The following is a 20,037-nucleotide window of genomic DNA, read 5'->3' as shown; positions in this document are numbered from 1 at the left end:
CATAAATTAACAATAACTACAGGTGGGACCATGCATAATTTAGTTATTCCACCTTGAGGAAAGGTCTAGATTTGGGCCTGTGTTACAGAAAAGGAGTAATGTGCTAAAGAAAAAAATATGACATAAGAGTTAGCTTAGGCCTCAGGCTGGTGAGTATCCAGGTCAATTGTTCTGTTACCTCTACGGAATTTGGTCACTGTTCAATAGAAATCATATAATTCCACCTGGCCCATGTCACCTGGTTCCCATGGCTGCTTGAAGAAAACCCCAGATCTCACAATTGCTAGGGCAGGATAAAACAGATTCTTCTCCTGGTGCCTGACTAAGGATTCAGAGTCCTTTGGCCAACTGCTGCTGAGATTGCTCCTCTGCCACCCCATCATCCCAGAGGGTGGGCCCAGAAATTGAAACTAGAAGAAAATCTGCCAGACTGGACTGGGGAGCTCAGACCCCGGAAAGAAGAAAGCAAATGGGCTCCAGAGGAGTAGAGAGCTTCATCTTGAAGGAAGCTGTATGTAGTTTCCTTAGACCTCAAACATGCATTTTTACTCCCTTGTTCACTGAAATGAACAAGGCGGATTAATGTGGTGCCATATAGCTAGACACTTTTCTGTTTTTAAGCTGTTTTCATTTTTTGTGTTTGTCTGAGACTTCAGTTTTATTAAAAAAAAAAAAAAATTTTTTTCTTTTTTTTTGACCATACTCTTTCAAAATGTTTGTCTCTACAACTGCTTATGTAAGTAAACAAGTGACCCTGATCCGACTTTTTGGGATTTATTTTGGTGTACATGCTATTTCTAACTCTTCATTTCTCAATTCGCTTGTTGACTTTTCATATCTGGAGGAGGGCCAAACCAGGAAATCCTGTGGGCTGTGCAGAGCCCAGAATGGCTTTTCTTCTTCCTGTGGCTGAGTCACTTAGTGCCCTTGCAATATCACCACCCTGCTGAAGTATGTCTGCCATGCACAGCTTGGCACGATCCAGGAGTTGGTGCCCAGGTATTCTGTCACCCCTACCCCATCCCCAGCAGTTCACAGGACAGTCCCTCAAGTAGACTAGTTTAATGAACACTTCATAGGCAGCAAGAATGAAGCATGAAAATAAATATTTTATACACCTGTCTATTGCTTAGAAACTCTGGTGATGTATTGGTTTAGAGCTACGGCTGCTAACCAAAAGGTCGGCAGTTGGAGTCCACCAGACACTCCTTGGAAACCATATGGGGCAGTTCTACTCTGTCCTATAGGGTCACTATGAGTTGGAATTGACTCGACGACAATGGGTTTGGCGATTTGGTTTTGGTCTTTTGCTTGGCTGGAAGGTGATTTCTGGAAATGGGTGTGGTTCCAAGTCAGAAGGGTATCTTATGATCATATTCTCAGGCGTTCTTCCAGTCTCTAGCAGACCAGTTAATCTGGTGAGCTTTTTTTTTTTTTTTTTTTCTGATGAATTTGATTTTTTGTTCAACGTTTTTCTCCCACTCTGTCCGGTATCCTCTATCGTGAGCCCAGTCAGAGCAGTCAGTAGTGGTAGCCGGGCACCATCTAGTTCTGGTCTCAGGAATGGCTGCTATTTTAAATAGTTACTCTTTCCTCAAATTGTTTTTAATGAATTTTAACTTTTCACCTATGCAACTAAGTCCATTTAATCACGAAGTGGTAAAATGGAAAGTGGTCTGTATTAGCAGTGAATCATAATCATTGTTTCCTGAGGCAAAGTAACATTATTTTATAATGGACTTAAAGTATAGAAATTAAACATTATTTAATCAGTCACCTTTATGAACATGAAAATGCAAACTCTTGTTTTATGGCCAGAACTTGGTCTTTCATTTTAAAGATTAAAAAATATATGTATCAACTGCTCTACGGAAAATGTTTGTAAAAATCACGTACTTTTTCTTTACCTCTCAAGAATCTTTCCACCTTTAAATTGTTTCATTACTGCCTTTCAGTTCTTCCATGCAATTTCCTTTGTGACTCAGAACTTCAGTTTTTATGAGAGGGTCTTGAAATATTGCCAAGAGAAAAAGGGGAACTTGCTCATCTTGATGTTGCATCAGAAGTCATATCCAGTTTCCCCACCAGCCGAAAGATCCCAATCAGTATATTGTCTATCTTTACAGCCACCAAGAAAGAAAAACATAAGAAAATTGGGGAAGCTAAGATGTGAAAGATAGAATTGATTTTTCCTATCCCTAGCCCTAAAACTAAAGAATGCTAGCTCATCTTTACCAGCTTGCTTCACTTCTTCCAAGCAGAAGATGTGATGAAGTATTCCTAGTTGGTGAGATTAAATCACGTGAAGGTAGATCATGATCCAAATTATACCTGTACATATGGAAGAGCTCAGTGGTCTTTGCTAGGCATCAACTACATTAAACATTCATTTCAAACCAAACCAAAGACCCGTTGCCATCGAATTGATTCTGACTCATAGCAACCCTAGAGGACAGAGTAGAGCCACCCCATAGGATTCGAACTGCAGACCTTTGGTTAGCAGCCTAACTCTTAACCACAGTGCCACCAGGGTTTCCAAATATTCATTTAGCCCTTAGTAAATCTACCTCTGATCTTCTTAAGGTAGATTATTTAAAAAAAAAAATTATTTTTCAGACTCTTGCATGCAGATATTAAAACAGAGCACAGACACATCCTTGATGTGTATAAGGGAGAGAGTCTGGCACTGGGTATTAGAAGTCACACACCCTGCCACTAACAAGCTATAAATTGCTGTGCTTCTCTAGGCCTCAGATTCCTGTCTTCTAATATGTTACATAGGCGGCTGGGTGGTATAAAGGGTTAAGCACTCAACTACTAGCTGAAAGGTTGGTGGTTTTAACCCACCCAGGGGTGCCTTGGAAGATAGGGCTGGAGATCTGCTTCTGAAAGGTCACACCCTTGAAAACCGTATGGAGCAGTTCTACTCTGCCCACATGGGGTTGCCATGAGTTGGAATTGACGCTATGGTAACTAACAACAGCAATACGTGATACGATCTCTAAATTCTAAAGGTACTCCTCATCTTTTACATAATAATAGATTATGTACTAATTTTACAATCTGCTAAAAATTTATGAAAATATGTGTCCTATTTTAGTTATCTTGTGCTGTTAAAACAGAAATACCACAAATGGATGGCTTTAACAAACAGACGTTTTCTCTCACAGTCTAGTAGACTAGAGGTCTGAATTCAGGGCACCAGCTCCGGGGAAAGGCTTTCTCTCTCTGCGGGCTCTGGAGGAAGGTCATTGTCATCAGTCTTCCTCTGGTCTAGGGACTGCTCAGCACAGGGAGCCCAGGTCCAAAGGACACACTCTGTTCCTGGCACTACTTTCTTGGTGGTATGCAGTCCCCCTGTCTCTCTGCTTGCTTCTCTTTTATATCGCAAAAGAGATTGGCTCAAAATACAACCTAGATTTGTAGATTAAGTCCTGTCTCATTAACATCATAGAGGTAGAATTTACAACACATTGGAAGATCACATCAGATGACAAAATGGTGGTCAATCACACAATACAGGGAATCATGGCCTACCGACATTGAACACACATTTTTGGGGGACACAATTCAATCCATAACATATCCCTTTACCTTCTCCATTAAAGGGCTTGGCCATTTTTCTATAATTTTTTTTCAGTTTTCTGTTCTCTATAGGTAGGAAAAGTCATTTACTTAATAGAGAATTTTATTTCAATTGCCTCATATGCAAGCAAAAGCTGGACAAAGAATAGGGATGACCAAAGATGAACTGATGCCTTTGAGTTATGGTGTTGGTGAAGATTATTGAATATACCATCGACTGCCAGAAGAACAGGCCTGTCTTGGAAATCACAGCCAGAATGCTCATTGGAAATGAAGATGTGGAGGCTTGGTCTCACGTACTTTGGACATGTTATCAGGAGAGACCAGTCCCTGGAGAAACACATTATGCTTGGTAAAGCAGAGAGTCAGGGAAAAAGAGGAAGATCCTCAACAAGACGGATAGACACAGTGGCTGCAACAATGGGCTCAAACATAGCTATGATTGTGAGGATGGTGCAGGACAGGGCAGTGTGTTGTTCTGTTGTACATAGGGTTGCTATGAGTCGGAACCAAGTCAACAGCACCTAACAACAACATTTGAAGTAACAGTATGAGCACATCTTGTTTGCAGCTCAGACCTCACCTTAACAAGAATCTTAACCTCAGTAGGAGGGAAAGTACAGGCTGAATGTCATTTATTTGTTTCTACTCTTCTGTGCTCCCTGAAAGTATTTAAATGACTATTAAATAAGAGGCCCAGAAATAATAAAACCCTTACATGTTAGGATTGGAACTGAGGCAGGGAGAATATAGATGTCCTAGGAGGGCATCGGAAACCCTAGCAGTATAGTGGTTAAGAGCTACGGCGACTAACCAAGAGGCCGGCAGTTTGAATCCACCAGGTGCTCCTTGGAAACTCTATGGGGCAGTTCTACTCTGTCCTATAGGGTCACTATGAATCAGAATCAACTTGACGGCAGTGGGTTTTAGGAGGGCAATCAGGTGGTATATATATACTTTGTATTTATTTATTCATGAATTTGTATGTATAAGAATTGGCTCAATGGCAACGGGTTTTCGGATATATATAAATTCACTTATGTGGTTATTTAAGAACCCTGGTGGTGCAGTGGTTAAAGCAGTCAGCTGCTAACTGAAAAGTCAGCAGTTCAAACCCACCACTTGCTCCGTGGGAGAAAGATGTGTCAGTCTGCTTTCACAAAGATTGCAGCCTTAGAAATACTGTGGGGCAGTTCTATCCTGTCCTACAGCATCGCTATGAGTTGGAATCAGCTTGTCAGTGGTGGATTTGGTTTGGTTTTTGGTATGTGGCTGTATCTTATCTGTATCTGGTATGTGGCTATATCTTATATGTGTTAGAACAGATGATTTTTATTATTGCCAACCCTAGACACTCCCTTTCCCTTGCACCCAGTTCCCACATAATTAGAAAAAGAGAAAGAAAAAAATCCTCTGACAGTCACTGGCAGTCCTTGAGCTCAGGCTCCTGAGGCCTTAGGGTCTTAGCAAAACCAAACCAAATGCATTGCCATCGAGTCAATTCCGACCCATAGCGATCCTATAGGACAGAGTAGAACTGCCCCATAAGGTTTCCAAGGAGCAGCGGGTGGATTCAAACTGCCATCCTTTTGGTTAGTAGCCAAGATCTTAACCACTGTACCACCAGGGCTCCTAAGAAGTTAAAATATAAGTTTAATTCCTTTAAGACCACAGATAAAATTTGCATACTGGAAAGCACAAAGCTTGAACTACACAATTCTCTGTCATCTCAGTCAATTTATCCTTTACTGAGCACTTTGTATGTGTCAGGCATTGTGCTACGGAGTCAGCAGTGAATATTTACAGTTAGAAGAGCCCAATTTAGATTCCTAGGGCTTAGCAGAGGTTTTGATTTCTCCTTTGGCAGAACACCAGGGAGCAGCACCTGGAGGAGCTGTGCTTTAGGCACTCAAGATGCAGCAGTGAACAAGCCAGGTGCAGATATCTGCTCTTATGGAGATCATTTTCTTAGTCTTTAGTAGCAATAGACAAGTCAAGACAGAGTGTTGATTTGTGTGAATTGTGTTCGGCAGTGCATTCTCCTAATAGTAAATGGATTTAAAATTTTCTCTTCTAAAATTGAACAGGATGTAAGTCACTCAAGACAGCAGAAAAAATCTAGTTTTTGAAATTTAATAACTGGAATGTTTGTTGTGATGATTTTTTCACATGAGAGTTATGTCACCATTTTCTATTAATACAATGGCCCAATTGCATAACGTTTGAAAGAAAAAAAATATTGACAAAGAATCTTATCAATGGTACACGTTGGTCAATCCTTGTAATACTTCTTGATTATACTCATTGAACTGCAATATTGCTTTCCTCATAAGTTGTCAGACATAATGTGTTTATAAGTTTATAAAATAAAAGGCCAGTAGCTAGGTGGCAGTGATGTTACATACATGTTCGCTTCTCTATAAATACTACTTGTATGTAACTTTTGGTTTCAGAAGTTACTAGGTCTTGGCCGTGATGACTTCTTCTTTTCCAACCTCCGTGGCACTTTTTGCTCTACTTACCCTGAATGTCGGTGCCCTGGACACTTGCCTAGCTGCAGTGTATGAACATGCTATCATATTGCCAAAGAACACAGAAACACCCATTTCTCAGCAAGATGCCTTGCTCCTGACGAACAAGAATATAGATATTCTGGAGAAAGCAATTAAACAGGCAGCTGAAAAGGTATTCTTTTATTTCTGCTGGTCTGAATTTATGGGAGGGACATGAAAGTTGGTAGAAGATTTTTGTTGTTGTGCGCCATCGAGTCGATTACGACCCATAATGACCCTATAGGGCAGAGCAGAACTGTCTCATAGGATTTCCTAGGCTGAAATCTTTACAGGAACAGATCACCAGGTCTTTTATCCCATGGAGCGAGCGACTGGTGGGCTCGAACTGCCAAGTTAAATACCGAGGCTTGAGATAATATATTGAGAACGTGGACCTGGGGTCAGAAAATCTGGATGAATCCCTGCTTCACCGTTTAGTAGCCACGTGGCTGTGGGCCAACCCCTCAGCCTCTCTGGCTCCTCACCTAAGAGATGTAGATTGATTTTCCTTCAACAATTTTTTTTTTTTTTTTGGTAATGCCTGCTTTGTTCTAAGTACTTGCTAGTGCCTGGGGTTATCAAGATGAGCAAGACAGATATAACCACTGCCTTTTTTTTTCATAGAGTTTAAGTCTAATGGGGAAACAGGTATGAAACAAAAAACTAAAAATCACTGTTTTAGTGTGACAAACACTGCAAAGGTAAAGAACTGTGTGCAATTAGAGCACTTAATTGGAGAATAGAAGTGGTTAAGAGCTTGGTTGCTAACCAAAAGGTCGGCAGTTTGAATCCACCAGCCGTTCTTTGGAAGCCCTATGGCACAGTTCTACTTTGTTGTATAGGGTCTCTATGAGTCACAGTAGACTTGATGGCTCTGGGTTTGGTTTGGTTTTGATTTAAGCCAGTTCAGGGAGTGGCGCGGTGATTAAAGCTCTAGGCTGCTAACCAAAAGGACACCAGTTTGAAACCAACAGCTGCTCTGGGGGAGAAAGAGGTGGCAGTCTGCTTATAAAGATTACACTCTTGGAATCCCTATGGGGCATTTCTTCTTTGTCTTATAGGGTCGCTATGAGTTGGACTCGACTGGATGGCAGCTGGTTTGGGTTTGGTCTATAAGGTTTTGAGGAAATTTGATATAATCGATAAATGCAAAGTACTTAGCACTTTGGCACATAGAAAGCACTCAGTAAATGTTAACTTTTAATACCATCATTGCTAATAAAAATAAACATAACTTTTTCACTTAATCATCAGACGTATACCACCAGGTTTCACTAGCATAAACACTGGTTCTATTACCTAAGTTCACAATCTGAATTCATTTGTGTTTCCTGATTCAATCTTTTTAGTCCTTCTCATGTGCCAGATGAGCTATCCCTTATCACCTGGTTTGGTTCTGTCTCTCTCCTTTTCATTAATCTTAATCAAAGTAATACATGCATGTAATTAAGAAGACAAATAGCACTAAAGGCTTATGTAATAGTGGTTCCCTCCCCAGTACATCTAATCACCCTTTCTGGAGGCAAATACTTTTGCATCTCTTAGCTTTTTCTTCTGAAATGTACACATCTCTATAATTCTCAATAACACTGCTGTGTTTTATTCATCAATTTTAGTCCAGATTCATTTCTTTTACCTTTTCGTTTATTCTCATATGTAAAACTTTCTATCCCTTCTTATGACCTGGAATGTTCCTATTTCTTCTTTTAAAAGTTTATACAACAGTTGTTCTCTCTCTAGTCTACTCCGTTCTTCATCTCAGGAGCATTTTGACCCTTATTTCTTCTGGAATTTACACTTTCTGTATTCCTAAATAACAATGTTTCTTTAAAAAAAATTATCAACTTTAGCCATTATCTTTTTAGTTTCTACTCTGCTAGATGATCATTTAACTTTGTTATATCATTCTGCCTCCTCCCTTCTGCCATCTTTCCGGTATGTTTTATATATATCTCGATTGAAAAAAAAAAAACTAAACCCATTGCCAACAAGTCGATTCTGACTCATAGCAGCTCTATAGGACAGAGCGGAATTGTCCCATAGGACTTCCAAGGAGAGGCTGGTGGATACGAACTGCTGACCTCTTGATTAGCAGCCAAGCTCTTAACCACTGCATCACCAGGGGTCATTTGTATTATACGCAGTGTTTATATTTTTATGACTAGGCAAACATCATTCAGAGAAGAGAGTAGATTGCATTTTCTTTTTTCTTTATTTCCTGAACTTATTAATTGCCTTTTTATTTACTTAATTTTCCTTGACTCTTTTGTTAAAATTTCCCATCCTTTCAATAGTATCTCAACAATTTTTCCACAAAGTTATTTTCATCAGGTTAACAGAGTTTAAAAAAACAATCTGCCTCTCTCTGGACTGGGTTTTCCTCTAGGCCTTCTGTGTGGTTTTCATCTTGGAATTCCCTTTGATGACATCCTAGGAATTCTTTTGATTTGGATTTCCTGATTTCTTCCTTCTTTCTTTCTTTATTCTTTGTGTTATTGGAACACACTCTCCAATATGACTCTTTCTTTAGTCACATTGCTCTAATCTGATCTGGCTGCCTTCCGTATCTGGTACAATATGGCTGTCATCCTGGGATCTCCCTTTGTCACACTGGGGCAGATTTTCTTTATCCATCTCTTGTGTGGATTTTCTGTTTTCTATTCCATGTCTTTCTTGTTGGTTTATGACCCTTTTGTTGTTGTCTGCTGTTTCCTGAAAAAGAGTGAATGAAATGCAAACGTTTTTGAGACTTTACATATCTGAAATGCATTTACTCTCAAATTGTTTCTATAAATATGGAATTCCAGGGTGGAAATAATTTTCCTACAGAATTTTGAAGATATTATTTCCTCCTTTCTTACATTCTCCTGAGAATATTGAAGTTATTCTAATTTCTGATTCTTCATATATGACCTCATTCGCTCTCTCTCTCCCTCAAAGCCCACAGAATTTTTTTCCTCCATTTTATTTTTTCTTTCTTTCTAGGACTTCTATTAGCATCTTGTCTCTCTTGAACTGGTGCTCTAATTTTCTGATCTTTGTTGTTTTTCATCTCTTTATTTTTTTCTTCTACTTTCTGAGATTTCCTCTTCTAGCTCTTTCAAATCTTCCACTGAATTTTTCATTTTTGCTATCATGTTTTTAATTTCTTTTTGTCCTTTTTTATTGTGCTTTAGATGAAGTCTTACAGAGCAAATTAATTTCTCGTTAAACAATTAATAACATTGTTTTGTGACATTGGTTGCCTACTCTGAGACATGTCAACACTTTCCCCTTCTTGACCTTGGGTTCCCCATTTCCAGTTGTCCAGACTTCCTGTTCGTGCTTTTAATTTCTAAGGGCTATTTTTCGCTTTCTGAATCTTTCTCCACTTTTTGTGACTGTATATTTTTAAAAAAAAAAATTTTATTTTGTGGATGCAGTATTTTCTTTTATCTCTTTGAAGCTATTAAGGATTTTTTTTCTTGAAGTTTTTTTGCCCTGAATAGTCCCTGTTTAGTCCAAGTTATCTTACTCTGTTTGTTCTGTTTTTTCTTTCATGTTAGAAACTTTCCTCAGTTATCCTTAACCCATGAGAATACCAAATACTGATTGAAAGTTCTGACCATTTGGGTTGTACTTGCCAAATTTGAGTTTCACAAAAAGGTGATCTGGCCGAACCTTTTGTTGGGAGGATTCCTGAGGTCAGTATCTTTAAAGATTTCCTCTTGAGATGATCAGGTTTTCCAGCAAAGATTCTCCTAACTTTCTTCCTGATTAGTATGACTAGATTTAGCAAATAAAAATGTGGGATGTTCAATTAAATTTGAAGCTCACATAAACAGTGAATAATTTCATGCAAGTATGTCCTGTGCAATATCTAGGACATGCTTGTACTAAAAAGTTATTCATTGTTTATTTGAAATTTATATTTAACTGGATGCCCTATCCTGCATTTTTACCTGGCAATCCTATTCCTGAAGGATAATGTCTTGCTGTCAACAATCTGGGAGACAAGTGTGGAATGGCCTTGCAGAGGTGGAGCAGTGTGGGATAGATATTGTTAATATTCAGTATGAATCATTTACTTAATCTTCTTCAACTGTGTAGTTCAAACTGCAGTCTAAAGACCATCTGCCTTCCCCTTTCTAGGACATAAATTCTCAGTCTTTTACTAGCATATGGGAGGTTCAGTTGTCCATCCTTGAGGATAACTCAGTATCTAAGAAATTCTTGATAACTTTTCATCAATTTTTCTTTCAGAAATAGAGTCTTCTGTGTATTCTGTAGTGTAGATGGGTTTCAGTCTTGGCTTTCCCCATTGCCAGTTTAGGTCTTGGGTTTCTTAGATCTGCTAAATCACTTACCACTTTTCCATTAATATTCCATCTTCTAAACTTATTGCTGTGTTCTAGTCTCTTGTTTTCCTTGTCAAGTCCTTGTGGACTTGTATAATTTAAAAGTTACTGTAGGTTTGATAGATTTCAATGGAACAAAATAGAAGCATGTGTACATTATACAATCTTTACTTGAAAGTTAGTTCTATCTCCTCTTAATACACTTGATCCTGAAGTGCTTGCCCTTTACCTGCAAGAGTAGAAGTGGGGAGACCAGTTAGAGGCTATTGCTGTAACCAGGCAAGAGATGAAGGTGGCTTGGAATGGGCTTGCAATGGGAGATGCTGTACAGATGGAGTTAAATGGATATGAATCTTTGTATTTACATGGTGAGATGACTCATGTATTCAGATTTTTACATTCAAATAGCTAGGTAGTATATTTTGTTTTTTTTTTACAGTGGAAGAAGGACTCATTTGGGAAGTGTTTCAAACCTTGCTCAGATACAAATTATGTGATTTTTCTGGAACACGGGGGTACTTCTAGATCGTCTCTAGGCTCCCTTCCAAATCGAAAATTCCCTCATTGTACGTCACAGGCTATAGGATAGGGATTGAACTAGTATCTAAGTTAAAAAAAAAAAAACTTTTTAACAGATTGAATATTCTAACAAGTAAAATCACTGATAACTTGAGAACAATAAGGCTATAGTTGTCCATGGATATAGGACAAAGATCTGATTAGTTCTTTATGTGGTAAATATGTTTGCTAGTGAATTGCTGGAAGTACTGGGGTCTGAAGTCCTTTATTTTTACTACTTATTTCATTAGCTGTTCACCAATGAATTGGGTTAATCGAATGAGGAAGTGACATTATTTTACTAAATAAAGGGCATAGGCATTTCTCTAGGTTTGAGAGTGTGCCGATCGGCTCTGTTGTGACTTATTGCTTTGCCTTTACTTCCTGTAGATTTGTACTATGCTGAAGTGCAGAACAACTGCCTTAGAAACTTGTGGTGACTCAGTCGAAGCAGCTTCCACCAGCTTTGAAATGTTCTCCCTCAGCGGCACTTTTGGAACCCAGTATGTCTTCCCTGAGGTGTTGCTGAGTGACGTTCAGCTTGCACCTGGAGAATTTCAGGTAGGAACCTATTCTTGATATTGCCAATTAATTTCACCTAAGAAAAAGAACTTTTTAACACCAAAACCTGCCCCGGAGCTTAAAAATATGATAAAAACTTCCATTTGGAAAGAGTAAAATTGGCCTTGGGAATCACCAAGAACACTGAGCAGACTGAATTTCCTGCCTGGAAATTCTTAAGACGATAATGTGTCCTTGAGAATAAAGAAATATATTTATTTTGGGGAACATGAAAGAAGGTGGGGCTGTCAAAGTCTATCAAGTAGGAAGGAGACTTAAGAAGTGTAGTTTTAGGGGCAAGCACATTAGAGGAAGGCTCTTGGGATTACTGGGAAGGAGCTGGCTTAGGTGCGGAAAGGAATTCCTCTCATCGTGTGGGTCAAGGCCTGGTGCAACCATGGCCCTAAGAGAAAAGGAGAGAAGGAAAAGCTGAGGGAGAAGAATCTGACGATGGCTGGTGTTGACAAGGAAGAAAAAGCTATTTATTTTACAGTCCAGAAATAATTCCTTGCTGCACGTGCACACCGTCCCTGCCATTCTCCTCCACCAACTTTTCCTGCAGGTGTTTGTTTCACTCTGCCTTCCTGGTAGAAAAAACTGCAGGGAGGTGGGGGTGGGGTATTAGTGAGTGGGAAAGTTAGAAGGGAGAGGGTGGAAAGGACCATGGGGGCTGAGTTCAAACTCCCGTTCTGACTTTTTGTGGGGGAAGAGTGTATCTTGCCTGACAGGACTAGATTTCTCTTTTATATACTCCCAAATTCATTGCTCTGTGTTTATTAACTCATGAGAGGCTTCCCTAGATAAGTAAATTATAAGATAGTGGTTGCAAGCATTTCACTAACAAACGAGTCAGTGCCAATTCCATGGCTCCATTTTTTCCCATACACTGTAGCATTTCAAATATTTCTGACAGAACAGCATTTGATCCATGTCTTTTTAAACTGTTTTCTTCATCCAGTTATGCTGAATTTTAAAAGTATGCTATATATATGGAACTGTATAATTTAAAGGTAGATCCTGTTTACTTTTCTCTGTGTTAATTAGGTATCAAGTGATGGACGCCTGTTTAGCCTGAAGCCAACATCCGGACCTGTCTTAACAGTAACTCTGTTTGGGAGGTGGTATGAGAAGGACCAGGCATTGAATGCTTCATCAGAGTTCAGGGCACAAGCACTAAGACTGATGAAAATAGCTCTCATGATTATTGTATTAACTATAGTAACTATTTGGTACTTTTACTGAAAACCAAATCCAGGGCCATGGAGTCAATTCCAACTCACAGTGACCTCAGAGGGTTTTAAAAGCTGTTATTTTTATGGAAGCAAACTGCCACATCTTCCTCCTGCAGAGCAGCTGGTGGCCTGGAACTGCTGACCTTTTGGTTAGCATGGAGCACTTTAATCACAGCACCACCAGGGCTCCTTGCATACTTATTAAGTTGGTAGAATATTTATTGACATTCTGTAGTTCTCACCTTTTTCTTCCTCATTTTTTTTTTCTTTGAATAATCTTTTAAAGATGAATGTTGGAGAAAACAAGAATGGGTCCGGACTTTTTGAAAATCGTGGTCTCAGGTATAAGACCAGAGTTCAAGTTACCAGTCAAACACACACACCCACACCCACACAGACACACCCTTCTGATAATACAAACTGGATAAATCGTACTAATATTTTAAAAGATCATATCTGTAGGATTAGAAGAACAATTGTACTCCTTAGTTTTTTTGTTTTTTTTTTATAATTTAAATAAGTTAACATATTTAAAGTACTAAGACAAGTTCCTGACTCATGGAAACATTCCCTATGTGTTACCCATTACTATTAAATGTGACTATAACAAGAAAACCGATTGTTATGTATTTATTTCTAAAATCATATCACCTCTGATTGTTTGAAGTACATATGTTTTCATGAGGTTCAGCCCCCCAACATATTTCAATTAGAAAATCAATAAACCTAGCAACCCTGGACTGGCTTTCACTGGGTATCCAGCACGGATGGATTCCAGAAGGCAGTTGGCTTCTAGGAACCCGTGGGAGGTCCTTCACGTTTTTCTGTGTCTTTTTCGGCAGTGATTTAGTGCCTACTTAGTGCCTTGCTTATCTGGTCAGCCTGTAAGCATATTTATGGGGGTGGCTCCAAAGAAGAAGTCAGCCAAATCAAAAGAAGAATAATAATTCGTGACACATAAAAATTATGTGAAATTCAAAGCTCAGTGTCCATACATAAAGTTTTATTGGAACTTAAACCAGCTGTGGTCGAGTTGATTCCAATTCATGGCAATCCCATGTTTGTCAGAGTTGAACTTTGATCCATAAGGTTTTCAATGGCTGATTTTCTGGAAGCAGATTATGGTCTGCCTAACCAGGGTTTCCGGCTAGGAAAGCAGAAAGTCGTGTTGATAAAATTATATACCTAATCTGCCACTAAATATTCTTTTTAAGTAACAACATAATCTCTTGATGTTACATGATTCAGCAAAACAAAGAACATTTTAAAATCAAATGTCTCTGAAATGACAGACCATGCAGATAGCACTGATATCAACCTCACACTGTATAAAACATGCCCTTTTGCAAAGGAGAACAAGGTAGCTGCAGCAGTGACACATGCCAGCAATACAATATTTTGAAATGAACATTTTGTGGTGATACCTTTCTTAAAAAAATACTATATCATCCAATAAATATTTGACTGAAATTCATTGTGTGCTTCTGGGTCACCTTTTTTTCTAAGACCTAAAAGAAAATAAGAAAACTCTTTATTTAGGAGCATCCCGACATTTTGATTTTTACATTGGGCAAATGTGCTGCAGAAGACCTCTTTAAAGAATTGAAAAGCAAAAATGTCACTTTGAGGACTAGGATACACCTGACCCATCCACGGTATTTTCAATTGCCTCATATGCATGTGAAAGCTGGAGGATGAATAGGAAGATGGAAGAAGAATTGATGCCTCTGAGTTATGGTGTTGGTGAAGAATATTGAATAGACCATGGACTGTCTGAAGACTAAACAAATTGGTCTTGGAAGAAATACAGCCAGAATGCTCTTCAGAAGACAGGAGAGAGAGAGTTCATCTCACGTACTTTGTGCATGTTGTCAGGAGGGAAGTGCCTGGAAAAGAGCATCATGCTTGGTAAAGTAGAGGGTCAGGGAAAAAGAAGAAGACCCTCAATGAGATGGATTGACGTAGTTTACAACAATGGACTCAAACATAATGACACTAGTGAGGATAGTACAGGACTGGGCAGTGTTTCATTCTGCTGTACACACAGTCGCTATGAGTCAGAACTGACTCGATGGCACTTAACAAGTCACCTTGAGAGCTGTTTTGTTCCTTCTACTTATAGCCCAGTATTTGTCCAATTTCTCATCACCAGAGATGAAGACTTTGTGTTTTCCTAATTATGGACTATGGTTCCAGTTTGATATCACAGAACTTGGATTTACTAGAATCAGCCCTGGGCAGGGATGCTGGAGAGAGCAAGGTTGTCTGGCCTGGCTCTTACTCAACAGGGTCATGAGTGGAGTCAGTTGTCAATGGGACTGTGTGTCTGGTAGTTTGCTGACAATAGCTGACCTGTGTACAGTTCTGAGGTGGGATGCAGGGGCAAGCAGAGCCCAGGTGCTGGGACTGTGGTAAAAGGGCCCACCAAGCAGCTGGCTGTACTCGACAATGCAGGGGCTGTGGCCATGATGACACAGTTCATGTATTCCAACTGTCAAAGGGAAGGAAGATTTGTCTCATAAGATGGGGGCTCTTTGAGCTGTGACCCTCTCCATTTAGTTTTTTTTTTCTTTATTTTTCACTAAATGCATCTTTGTGGCAATGGGAGAGCTTCAGTGAGACTCCAGTATAGGCTGAGGACACCAGGGGAAAGAGAGGGAGTGGTACGTGTAGACTTCAGATCATGACATTTTCTCCATCTTGATTCACACAATATTATTTCTTAGAAAATTCCAAACCTCCCAATATGTTGCTGTGATGTTTTTCTCCTCCCTTTGTCAGAAGTATTCACTTGGAAGTTGGTGGAGAAGTTAAGGGAGGAAAAAAAGTTCCTTACATCTTTATAAATATGTCTTTACAAAGATTTAAACAAAAACTGACAACGACATTTCAGGTACTGAGCAGAGTCCTTGGAGAGGACGCAGAGTGCCCGTGGGCAGCTCTCTGCAGTGATAAATGTTCTCATTTGTCTTTGACTCCTGGTCTCCCAAAATATTCAAAATTTTGAAAGCAGAGGAAAAAATTAACAACTGCATAATGCGAAAATGTCCCTGTAGGATTTCATGGCCCCTTCAACCTAATCTTCTGGAGCCAGGGCAGGTTTTGCCTCCCACATCTCCAAAGGCTAACTGCTGTTCCTAGCATTTGGCAACTCCTCAGCTTCCTGCTCAGTGCATTCACCTCTCCATGTGTATCGGCACCGACAAAAGTGGTTGTATTCATTTTTAAAATATTCAAATACATTTATTATTGCACATACAATAACGTATGTAGAATAAGCATTTTTGGAGAACTTATTGAAAGCCAAGCACTTTCTCACACAAAAACGATTTTATGAAACAAGCACTATAGCCATAATAGCAATAACACTATCACTTTCATTTTGAAAGAATAACATTTAGGCTTAGAGAGGCTAAGTAACATGTTCAAGATCACCAAGTCATAAGTGGCTGAGCTAGGATAAAGCGCCCAACTCTTTCTGCTGCAAATACATGTACTGTACTCTCTTTCATTTTGCTACGCTTTTCTTTATCATATGTATTAGTCAGCATACGCTAGATTACAATGCAGTAACAAATAATGCCTAAGTCTCCTGGCTTAACATAAAAGTTTGTGTCATGCCCATAAAAAATCCTCTCCAGGGCAGTTATACTCTGTGTCATGATTTAGGACCCCAGGCTTTTCTCATCTTGTGCTACCTTCTTATTAACCTTGTTTCCATAATCTCTGGAGCATGAGAAAATAACGTAGAGAAATTGTACAAAAAAACCAACCAAACCCATTACCGTCAAGTGGAGTCTGTCTCATAGTGATCCTATAGGACAGATTAGAGCCACCCCATAGAGTTTCAAAGTGCATCAACGTTTTAGCCTGAGGCTTTCTTAAAGTGTATAAAACAATAAAAGATAAGTTTTTTCATGCCTAATACTATGAGTCGGAATCTGCTCGACGGCACTGGGGTTTTGCTTTTTTAATACTATTAGGATGTAGACTAAGAATATTACTATTCCTTTCAATAGTGATTTAGCTCATGTATGTATTCTTGATGGTAACTAATCAAATAAATCTGGTGTTTGTAAGGGTGTTGCAGTGTGTAACCAAGTAGCTTGTTGTCTAATTCTATGTATATCCTGTTTTACTTTTCCTGCGTTATCTATCTGACTACAATAAAAGTCATTTACTACAGTACAGATTACACATTTTTGGGCTAATAAAAAAAAATCTAAGGCTATTTTGTTATCTCATGTCACCTTGGCTAATGAGGTCAGAGATCGCTAAACTTTAGTCAAACAGATAAAAACTTTTGACCGTATCAAATAAATTTCTTTTTAATAATCATCTTAAATGTTGTCTTTGTTCCATATCTCTTACAGTACATATTTTTAAATGGCAAAAATGAACACACTCATTAGCAGACCCAAATATATATATAATGTGTGTGTCCCATAAAAAGCAAAAGTATATAAACTTAAATAATGATGAATATCTATTTACTCAATGTAATATCTGTAAGTTACCTAGAAGGTCTTGGAAATTATTTTAAGCTTGGTATCATAAAACACAACTGTTGAAATGAAGTTTGTTTAAACATTCCAAGTTTTTATTCAACTTTTGCTATTTCTCTTATTTTCCTCAATCTAATTTTAGCCCTTAAAGAGTTTATAAACCAGGTTGGGAAGTCACAAACCCTCTGCTGAACTGACCAATTCATTGATATGGATTAAGTCTCTGGCTAGGGGTGTAATCATTTTTCTAGGCCATCATTTTAGGTGTGTCTCATTGTGATTCTTATTTTTTGCCTCTTAGAATTTCCCGACAATAGAGAGAACTTTTTTTTTTACAGTTCTTTTATGATTGGGATCTGCCTAATTTTTGGTAACTTTTTTTTTTTTTTATAGTAAAGCAGGAAACCCTGGTGGTGCAGTGGTTAAGTATTCAGCTGCCAACTAAGAAAACGTTGGGAGCTCAAGCCCACCAGGCACTCCTTGGAAACCCTATCGGGCAGTTCTACTCTGTCATATAGGGTCGCTATGAGTTGGAATCAACTCAAGGGCAACAGGTTTAGTTTTTTCTTAATAGTAAAGCAGCATTTTTACCTTATTTTCTTTTGTTTTTAAAAGTCTCCATTTAGTTAGAAGTGGTCTTTCAAAAGCTTCCCTGGAGCTCTATGACTTCAGAGACTGGGGGCTGGGGAGAGTTGATCCTTTACTTTCTCCATAGATGGAAGACAAGATTGGGTCATCCCAATTCATTTACATATGTTTAAGTTGACCTAGGCGTTTTGAAGGGTTATCTACCCAGTAAATACCAAAGCTCTTCAGGAGTTTTGTAAATGAATCCATCAATTCTTGGCTAGTGAGACTGGGGGCTGGGGAGGCCTGGTCCTGCCAGTCCCTCACTCTCTTGACTTGATTTACAGACAAAAAAAAAAAACAGGTTCTAAATAAAGCTTATTAACTTGCCAGAGCCTCAGATGGAGGAATATTAGACCTTTTGACAAAACCTAAGAATCAAGGAAAAGTTCCCCCAAAAGGAAAAGACAGGACAACACAAATGGAAGCTCGTTTTCTCCAAGTCACTGCTGAAATTTCAAATCATTTCTAGCGTTGTAGGGTAAAAAACATCACACAAAGTTTAGTGAAGCAAAAAGAAAGTTTTATTCGGCATGTATTCAAAAAGACAAAAGTGGGAAGCGGACAAGCATGCTGCCAGAGCTAATGTCTACCCTCAAAAAACTAGGACAGGGAATAATGACTCCCATGTTATTTCCTAGATCACTAGTATATTCAGTTTGTAGCATTTTTAAATATGAATCTTAAAACAGTGTCTCAGTAGTTGGGGGCAGGGTGGATTTCAGGCTCATTTATCAAAAACGGTAAGCTCTAAGGTTCAAGCTTTTGGTTTTGTTTCTTTTGAATTTAATTCATTCTGCTGGCTAGAGACCTAGTCTCTTATCTTAGGCCTTAAATGTACTTGTTCCTTCATTTGAAAAGTATTATAAGTAGTCACTAATGATTTTAATTTTGACATTGTGGTTCTTTATTCAGAAACTATTTTTTTTTATATCATAGAACAGGTAAGGAGCGTCCACTTCTCCCTGTGAATTTCATAAAACAGGTCAGGAGCCACCACCTCCCGCTGAGAATGTGACAAAACAGAGCACTATTTCCCAGGTTTTCTCTGGTGCTCTAGCCTGTCTTGTGACCAACTTATCCCATCATGGGCGTCTTTAATGCTCGTGATGAGCACCGACTACTGCCCTAGTAATCAATTGGCAAAAAAAGGAAAGGACAAGCATGCTACTGGTCAATTCATGCCTAAATTTTCCCCCTTATAGTGACCCAGAGCTCTTTGGAAATAGAATTACCTCCTAAATGCTTCAAGGGAGTGAATTCAGACACTAACCTGCAGTTCATCAAAAAAGTTAGTGAATGTCACCCTTGACAAAACAATCAAGCAAAACCCTAAGAAAGAGTCTCCTTAACCATACAATTGATTTTCAAAACAAATATGCCAAACAAAACTTAAGAAAACATGAGAAAGAGAACAAAAAGAATAAGCAAAGACTTGTTTTCCAAGAGCGCTCACCGGTTGGTGTTGAAGGCACATAGAGTGCAAAGGATGGATCCAGAAGATAGCGCCTCCCTTTGTCAGCTTCTGTTCCACTGTCCAGGTCTCCTCGAGGTCAACTGGATTCGTGGTTTTAGAATCCTTGCAATGACTACACCATTAACCGTTATAGCATGAAAACGCCACAAAGTAAAGCCAAAAGAAAGGTTTTATTTGCATATTTTTAAAGAGGCAAAAATAGGAAAGGGACAAGCATGCTGCCAGAGCCATTTATGTCCCAGTCTCTGTTCCCAGTTCTTAAGTTTGCATCTTAGCAGCCTGCATTTTGGAATCCCTTGAATGTTCCCCATTCTCCAGATACACACGCTGACATGCTCACACAACCTAATGAGGTGCACCAAACTAACAGGTACCTAGAGCCTTTTATACCCTCAATAGTCAATTCCTCCCACTTCTTGGGACTTTTCTAAGGCCTTACCTAGGAATTACCCTGTTATTTACTAAATAACCTCAGATTCCTAATGCCCTCAACAGTCAATTCCTCTCACTTCTTGGGGCTTTTCTAAGGCTTTACCTAGGTATTTACCAAATAACCCAGGCACATTTTGTGCCTCCCACAGAGTCATCTTTTGGTTCCAGGGT

At 39.0% G+C, this 20,037-nt stretch overlaps 1 protein-coding gene across 1 annotated transcript; it reads left to right on the top strand.

Annotated features, from left to right (window-relative positions):
- The first annotated feature begins 1,476 nt into the window (after positions 1–1,476).
- Positions 1,477–13,706, top strand: LOC111752511 (pantetheinase-like). Its single transcript, XM_023556396.2, has 3 exons — positions 1,477–6,270; positions 11,423–11,593; positions 12,638–13,706. Exons 1-3 carry the CDS (start codon positions 6,061–6,063, stop codon positions 12,833–12,835), a joined length of 579 nt encoding a protein of 192 aa, XP_023412164.2. The 5' UTR covers positions 1,477–6,060; the 3' UTR covers positions 12,836–13,706.
- The last annotated feature ends 6,331 nt before the right edge of the window (positions 13,707–20,037 follow it).

The sequence above is a fragment of the Loxodonta africana genome, chromosome 1 (assembly GCF_030014295.1).
Source record: "Loxodonta africana isolate mLoxAfr1 chromosome 1, mLoxAfr1.hap2, whole genome shotgun sequence".
In the NCBI taxonomy this organism is placed as follows: domain Eukaryota; kingdom Metazoa; phylum Chordata; class Mammalia; order Proboscidea; family Elephantidae; genus Loxodonta; species Loxodonta africana.
The sequence above is the reverse complement of the archived record's forward strand: the minus strand, read 5'-3'. Positions and strand labels throughout refer to the sequence as shown.